Below are 8196 nucleotides of genomic sequence, written 5' to 3'. Positions count from 1 at the left end.
TACGTCGGAAGTCACAGACTCTACTACAAGACACATCCACAAATTAAATTAATATAGAAAGTTCGAAGATGGCGTCACTCAGGGCTTTTTTATTGTTTTTTTGCCATCCGCGTTTATGAGTAAAACTGTAAGAACCGACTATAAACAATCATGGTTGCGCATAGTTTTGTGTGTTGTCCGTTTTACTTCCGGATGGCAATGTTATGAGCTTCTTAGCCAAGCGCATACTATCTATATTTTGATAAATTTTTATTAACTTGATAATACATTATACATCCATCCATTTATTCCTATGTGTTTCAGGATTACAGTAAAACATCACCAAACTGCTTCGCCACTAGTCCTCCTGTCTATGCTAACGACGGCGATCTTGTTTTAAATGAGAATATAACCTATGGTCTCACTGAAGGTTCGTTACCCCTCTCTCTCTCTCTCTCTCTCTGCCTTTCTCTTTCTCTCTCTCTCTCTCTCTCTCTCTCTCTCTCTCTCTCTCTCTCTCTCTTAAATATATATATATATATATATTATATATATATAATATATATATATATATATATATATATTCCTGGAACCATTTAATTTAATGGCGAGAGGAAATTTCTTTCAAATTAAGCTTTTGATTATTCGTTCAAGAAGGTATTATTTTTGGTAACTCTGATGCTTACAATGTTACAATGGGCATGATCTATAGATAGAATGCGCTTGGCCAAGGAGTTCACAACATTGTCATCCGGAAGTATAACGGACCAACACACAAACTCCGTGTAACCATGAACTTTTATAGTCTGGTTAATACAGTTTAGTAAGAACAACTCACAAACGCGGATGGCAAAAACAATAACAAAGACCTGAGTGACGTCATCTGCATACTATCTATATTACATTTCCATGTGCTCGAGGTCATTGGTCACATTGGAATATGTGCTCAAAGTGACCCACATAGTGAAAAGTGTTCACAGTTTTTGACACATGGGTATGCTTACAACTTTAATAAACAAAACAGCGTGTTTACATTTCTGAAGAAAAATCCAATCGTTGGACAGCAACATCTCATGTGATTGATGACTTGGTTGGACGAAAACATGAATAAAGATCGCTCCCCATATATTTGGAGCTCAATTCATTATATTTGATTTTTTTAAAAATTACCTTCATTTATAAAAAAATGTATTTGATTGCTTTTTTTTTTTAACTTCAAAAAAAAAAAATAATAATAATTACCCTAATTATGATCACTTTGATCAGTTTTCATAATCTGGGTCATGAAGACATAATACCGCATTGACGCATTGGGTTACATTTCCACCCACAATCTATCTGACTTCTTGGGTTTGTACTTTTACAAACAGGTACTTGTAAATGTTGCTGATCGAAGCTCGAAGAAATAAATAACAATGTGAAATTGAATGTAAACTTGTTGTTAACAACGCCACTACCACATCATCTCATTCATCTGTCGTGTTTCATTCTTCCTATTTTGTTGATAAAGGGGAACCCGAAACGTCCATTTGATCTGGTTTTTGTAATCAAATTGAAGCTTACATTTAATTTCACATTATTATTTAAACATGTACATGAACACCATTGTTCAAAACTGTATTTGCATGTAATTTCCAAACTTTTATGACTTGCAGAATTTTTTTTTTTTTTAATATGCCTTTGGAGTGGACACATTGGATTTCTTGTTACTAAAGTGAAAAAAAAAAATGACTGAAATTTTAAAAGTTTTCGGATCTTATTAATAACTAAGACCATAAATTGATAAACTATATCGCATATTGAAGTCAAAGTGAAAACAAGCTGCAAGAAGCTGTGGATTATCAACATGGATTGTCAACAAATAGGGCAGCGTAGCTCGGCCGAACGATCTTTGCTTCGTACCCGGAAGCTACCGAGTTCGATCACCCACCACTGCGTTGTGTGGCCTTGGGCAAGTCACCTCGCCCTCGCTCAATTTGCGGTGCTGCACTGCGGCTGACGCCTGGGTTATTCCATCCAGTCTTCCCTTGGAATAGACCCTAGAAACAAATTTCCGCCATGGGATGAGTAAAGGGAATTTTATTTTATTTTATTTATTTATTTTTATTTAAAAAATGAAGATAACGACTTAAAAAACCCCAACAAAATACTAAACATGGAACTCTTCAGACTCAAAATCCTTCTTCAGCCAATAACAAAGAAAACGGCGAAGACGGAAATACGTCACTTATGCAGAGATGGTGATGATCCAGATAGGAGGGAGAAAAGTTTTTAACATGCACTGACACATTTATGTACATGTCCATTCCATTCCACTGCCTTCCCCTGCTCTATACTTATACACAATCATAAAGACTCTCTCTCTCTATCTCTATCTCTCTCTCTCTCTCTCTCTCTCTCACACACACACACACACACACACACACACACATGTACGCAACATTTTTACTGAAGGAGGAGGGGGTGGGGATCAGTTGTATGACATCCTTCATATCTAAATATTTCAAATGACCATAATATTATACAGTGAAAATAATTTCTGCCACAAAGATGAACTCCCCCCATTCACAAAGAAAGGCACCGACGTGCACTTATTTGCAGGTCTGATAACACAATTTTCACTCGACTAGAAATGCTGAGAATTATGCCATACTCTGAAAAATAACAACCAAACTTGTTTTAAAAATTTTGGCCAGAAAGTTTGCTCTTCAAATATTGATCGATTAAATTGACCCTATCGATTAAAATGACTCCGTCGATAAAAAAGACCCTATTGATTAAATTGACCCTATTGATTAAAAAGACCCTATCGATTAAATTGACCCTATCGCTAAAAAGACCCTATCGATTAAATTGACCCTATTGATTAAAAAAAAGACCTATCGATTAAATTGACCCTATCGATAAAAAGACCCTATCGATTAAAATGTGCCTATCGATTAAATTGACCCTATCGATTAAATTGACCCTATCGATAAAAAAGACCCTATCGATTAAAATGACCCTATCGATTAAATTGACTCTATTGATTAAAAAAGACCCTATCGACAAAAAAGACCCTATTGATTAAATTGACCCTATCGATTAAATTGACTCTATTGATTAAAAAGACCCTATCGATTAAATTGACCCTATCGCTAAAAAGACCCTATCGATTAAATTGACCCTAGTGATTAAAAAAAAAGACCTATCGATTAAAATGACCCTATCGATTAAATTGACCCTAGCGATTAAAAAGACCCTCATCTCCAATGAATTCCCAGGTTTGAGAGTTTTTGACAAGAGGACGGTAATTTTAACCCTTTCCTTACCAATACAAGGAAAATCGTCACATTCGTTACGATGCAACCAACCAACAGTTTTATCATTTTGATTTCTTTTGTACATCACAAAATTTTAAGACAATTTGTGAATTATGGCTATAAAAACTTGACACTGCGATGTAGAGCACATTTTGCTGAACAATATTATGTATAGAAAGGTACTTGTTGATTTTCTGTTTGATTAAGAACATTTCATTTTTGTGTTGGGTGGGTGTGAATATTTGTGATCATTCGCCTCAAAACGGTATTAAGTTGGGTGGGTTAAGATGTTGAAAATTGCATTTCTAGCCAGAAATATCAGACTTGCGTTGAGTTTATATGATTTATTGATCAGAATGGATACCACATTTAGGGTGCTTATGCCAACAATTTATATTTTTGACCAGTTTTAACATTAAATTCTGCTTTTAAGCATCTGGTTCGTTCCGACATAATACCGTTTTGAGACGATGGGTCACATGTGGGGAAAATTCTGAAAATGGCTGGTAAGGAGAGAGTTAATCATTATTTCAAGGATGAATTTTCGGGTCAAGATCTTAAAAACGCTTCTTTTTTGAGAATACGACAGGACTGTTCTTCCGTCGATCCGGATTAAATGTAAAATGTGACTATGTAGTCTCGTGGTATGACACTCGCTTTTGGAATGGAAGGTCCTGGGTTCGAACCTCGCTCGGTGTATAGTTGAGTCCCTGGAAAAGGCTCTTTACTCACATTCTCTCACCGTACTCAGGTGTAAAATGAGTACTTGGCCGTTAACAGCGTTGTCTCTGTCGGAAAAAAAATTGTAATAACAGGCGTCATGTCTCGTTCTACATGGTCAAGGACCCTTTGTAAAACGCTTTGAGCACCTTTAGTAGATATTGCGCTATATAAACGCTCAATTTTTTGGAGGGTTTTCTTCTTCTAAGTATTACGGTTTCTAATGTCATATTGTCATAATATTGAATTTATTCATTTAAAAAATGTTTTTTCCCCCAGAAAATGATGCTTACAAAAGTTTGTTTTCCATTGATGAAAAGGGCAAACTTTGCATCAAAAAGAAAATAGACAAAGGAGTCTATTTCGTGAATATCAAGGTAAACTGGAGATTTTATTTGGCTGAGAATTAAGCTTAGAAGACGGGGCTTTAATTTTTAATTTAATTTTTATTTTTTTAAAAATTTACCCCTCTATCTAATTATAGTAATAATAATAATAATAACAATAATAATAATAATAATAATAATAATAATAATAATAATAATAATAATAATAATAATAATAATAATAATAATAATAATAATAATAATAAAAGTGCACATTTGATAAACGCAGTTTAACCCGCTATATTAAGCACGCTCTGGGCTCTAACTACACTTAACTCACTCAACCCTAACACCGACTATATCCGTAGTATATCCGGGTTACTTTTACTCCATGCTTTTTCATTACATTTTTTTGAGACAAATTATAGGCGTGGTATCAAAGCTATTGTTCTTAATGTTTACATTTTAATGGTAGTTTAATAAAACTATCTATGCAAATGCTCATTTTTAATACATTTTCTTTCCACTTTTGAAAAGTAGCAAAAATCTAGGATTGAGTGAGTTAATAGTGGCTCCATATAAATTGGTGATTTTATTTACAACTCATTACTATCCAGGCCATGCAAGAAGACATGGCTCCATATAAGTTGGGTATTTTATTTACAACTCATTACTATCCAGGCCATGCAAGAAGACATGGCTCCATATAAGTTGGTGATTTTATTTACAACTCATTACTATCCAGGCCATGCAAGAAGACATGGCTCCATATAAGTTGGGTATTTTATTTACAACTCATTACTATCCAGGCCATGCAAGAAGACATGGCTCCATATAAGTTGGTGATTTTATTTACAACTCATTACTATCCAGGCCATGCAAGAAGACATGACTCCATATAAGTTGGTGATTTTATTTACAACTCATTACTATCCAGGCCATGCAAGAAGACATGGCTCCATATAAGTTGGTGATTTTATTACAACTCATTACTATCCAGGCCATGCAAGAAGACATGACTCCATATAAGTTGGTGATTTTATTTACAACTCATTACTATCCAGGCCATGCAAGAAGACATGGCTCCATATAAGTTGGTGATTTTATTTACAACTCATTACTATCCAGGCCATGCAAGAAGACATGGCTCCATATAAGTTGGTGATTTTATTTGCAACTCATTACTATCCAGGCTATGCAAGAACACAATCCCGAATTCCGCTTGGCCCTAGCTGTAATCAACTTGACAGTGCTCGACATCAATGACCACGCCCCTGTCCTTAGTGACAACCAATATACAGCCAAAGTGCGAGAATCTGTAGCACTTGGCACCATTGTTCTTGTTCTTTCAGCAACAGACGAGGATGAGGTTGGTTAGGTTTTTGTCAGTTTAATTTCTCACCATCATTATTATTGGTCGAAAAAAATCACCACCAAAACCATCACCACTACCACCACCTCATTCATCATCATCACCTCCATAACCATCATCACCGCGGATCATCATCATCATTATCCTCATCATCATCATCATCATCATCATCATCATCATCATCATCATCATCATCATCATCAGTATCATCACCATTTTCATCACCATCATCATCACCATCATCACCAACACCTCTACCACTACTAACACCATCAGCACCATTATCATCGTGATCATCATCATCATCATCATCATCATCATCATCATCATCATCATCATCATCATCATCATCATCATCATCATATTAAATAACCACGATAACACCTTCAATAACAACTGCCTGTAATTACTCATATCTATTAAATCTAATAATTAGTATCCACGTTTCAGGGTATCAATGCTGAGTTTGAGTTTCAGCTGGCTGGATCGGAGAGCGACAGTTTTAACATTGAGACACGAGGAAATCAGGGTATTTTGGAAGTCATCAAAGGGCTAGACAGGGAATTCAAGGATGTGTATCAATTTCAAGTAAATATGACAAGTAGTAGTAGTAGTAGTAGTAGTAGTAGTAGTAGTAGTAGTAGTAGTAGTAGTAGTAGTATGTAGTAGTAGTAGTAGTAGTAGTAGTAGTAGTATAGTAGTAGTAGTAGTAGTAGTAGTAGTAGTAGTAGTAGTAGTAGTAGTAGTAGTAGAGTAGTAGTAATAAAAATAATAATAATAATAATAATAATAATAATAGTAGTAGTAGTAGTAGTAGTAGTAGTAGTAGTAGTAGTAGTAGTAGTAGTAGTAGTAGTAGTAGTATAGTAGTGTAGTAGTAGTAGTAGTAGTAGTAGTAGTAGTAGTAGTAGTAGTAGTAGTAGTAGTAGTATTAGTAGTAGTATGTAGTATTAGTAGTAATAGTCGTAGTAGTAATAGTAGTAGCAATAATAATAATAATAGTAGTAGTCGTAGTTGTGGTAATAGTAGTAGTAGTAATAGTAGTAGTAGTAGTAGTAGTAGTAGTAGTAGTAGTAGTAGTAGTAGTAGTAGTAGTAGTAGTAGTAGTAGTAGCAATAATGATAATAATAATAACAATAATAATAATAATAGTCGTAGTTGTAGTAATAGTAGTAGTAGTAGTAGTAGTAGTAGTAGTAGTAGAGTAGTAGTAGTAGTAGTAGTAGTAGTAGTAGTAGAGTAGTAGTATAGTAGTAGTAGTAGTAGTAGTAGTAGAAGTAGTAATAGAAGCAGCAGCATCAGCAGCAGCAGCAGTAGTAGTAGTAGTAGTAGTAGTAGTAGTAGTAGTAGTAGTAGTAGTAGTAGCAGCAGAGAGAAGTAGTGTAGTAGTAGTAGTGTAGTAGTAGTAGTTAGTAGTAGTAGTGTAGTATAGTAGTGTAGTAGTAGTAGTAGTAGTAGTAGTAGTAGTAGTAGTAGTAGTAGTAGTAGTAGTAGTTTGTAGTAGTAGTAGTAGTAATAGTAGAAGTAGTAGACGAACTTGTTGTCGTTGTTGTTGTTATGGAAGTAATTATTATTGCCAAATGTACTTTTACCAGGTTTATGCAAAAGAAACTAAGTCCCAGGAGAGGCAAATGAGTAAGAAAAGCAACGTGACTATCATTGTTCTTGATGTGAATGACAACTCCCCTGTTTTCACGACGCCAGGCAATGCACATATTCTAGAAAATTCAACAATTGGAACATTCTTGACCAAGGTGACTTACATCATCATCGTCGTCGTCACCATCATCATCATCATCATCATCATCATCATCATTATCATCATCATCATCATCATCATCATCATCATCTCTATCATCATAATATCATGATCATCATTATCATCACCATCACCATCATCATCGCCATCATCTTCATTGTCATCATCATCATCACATCATTACCATTAATGCTACAGAATGTTTTAGTTTAAGTGTTAAATATAGCTCTTTGTTATTGACCCCTTGAAAGGTGCTTTGAGCACGCTTAGTGGATATTGCGCTTTATAAATGCTCATTAAAAAACCGCTCACATTTTTATCTATCTATTTATTAAAATGGTTAGATTGAGGCAACAGATAAAGACTTGGCCGAGGCGGGAAACATCACCTACAGCCTGTTGTCCTCTCCTTACAGCGATCTGTTTGTTATCAACCCCCATACTGGCATCATCTCTCTCAACTGCTCCAATTGTCTTGACTATGGAACAACCAAGGATATTTTCCTAATAGCCCAGGCAAAGGACCGTATGTTTATGAAATATAATGTGCAATACTATTTAATGCAATTAAGTGATTCTAACTATGCCTTATAGGGAATGAGATTAGTGAAGAGTAGCGTCCCTTGATTGGACATCACCTTACAGAGAGAACGTCAAGATGGTTTTGCGCATGCGTCTCTCTCGTCCTCGCGTTCGGTGAAGTGTCTCATGCCGCTTTCACCGGAAGCGAGGACGAGAG

At 35.2% G+C, this 8196-nt stretch overlaps 1 protein-coding gene across 3 annotated transcripts in view; it reads left to right on the top strand.

Moving 5' to 3' along the window:
- Positions 1–8196, top strand: part of LOC144973575 (protocadherin Fat 4-like) — a 109342-nt gene that overhangs the window by 26649 nt on the left and 74497 nt on the right. For all 3 annotated transcript variants that reach the window (XM_078916200.1, XM_078916197.1, XM_078916199.1), the window contains 6 exons: positions 304–409; positions 4281–4378; positions 5520–5696; positions 6150–6287; positions 7295–7453; positions 7803–7983. In XM_078916200.1, the coding sequence (XP_078772326.1) occupies positions 304–409; positions 4281–4378; positions 5520–5696; positions 6150–6287; positions 7295–7453; positions 7803–7983 (859 nt within the window). The remainder of the gene's footprint in view (positions 1–303; positions 410–4280; positions 4379–5519; positions 5697–6149; positions 6288–7294; positions 7454–7802; positions 7984–8196) is intronic.

Source organism: Berghia stephanieae, chromosome 5 (genome assembly GCF_034508935.2).
Source record: "Berghia stephanieae isolate SIO BIC M18660-M18661 chromosome 5, UCSD_Bste_1.3, whole genome shotgun sequence".
Classification (NCBI taxonomy): domain Eukaryota; kingdom Metazoa; phylum Mollusca; class Gastropoda; order Nudibranchia; family Aeolidiidae; genus Berghia; species Berghia stephanieae.
The sequence above is the reverse complement of the archived record's forward strand: the minus strand, read 5'-3'. Positions and strand labels throughout refer to the sequence as shown.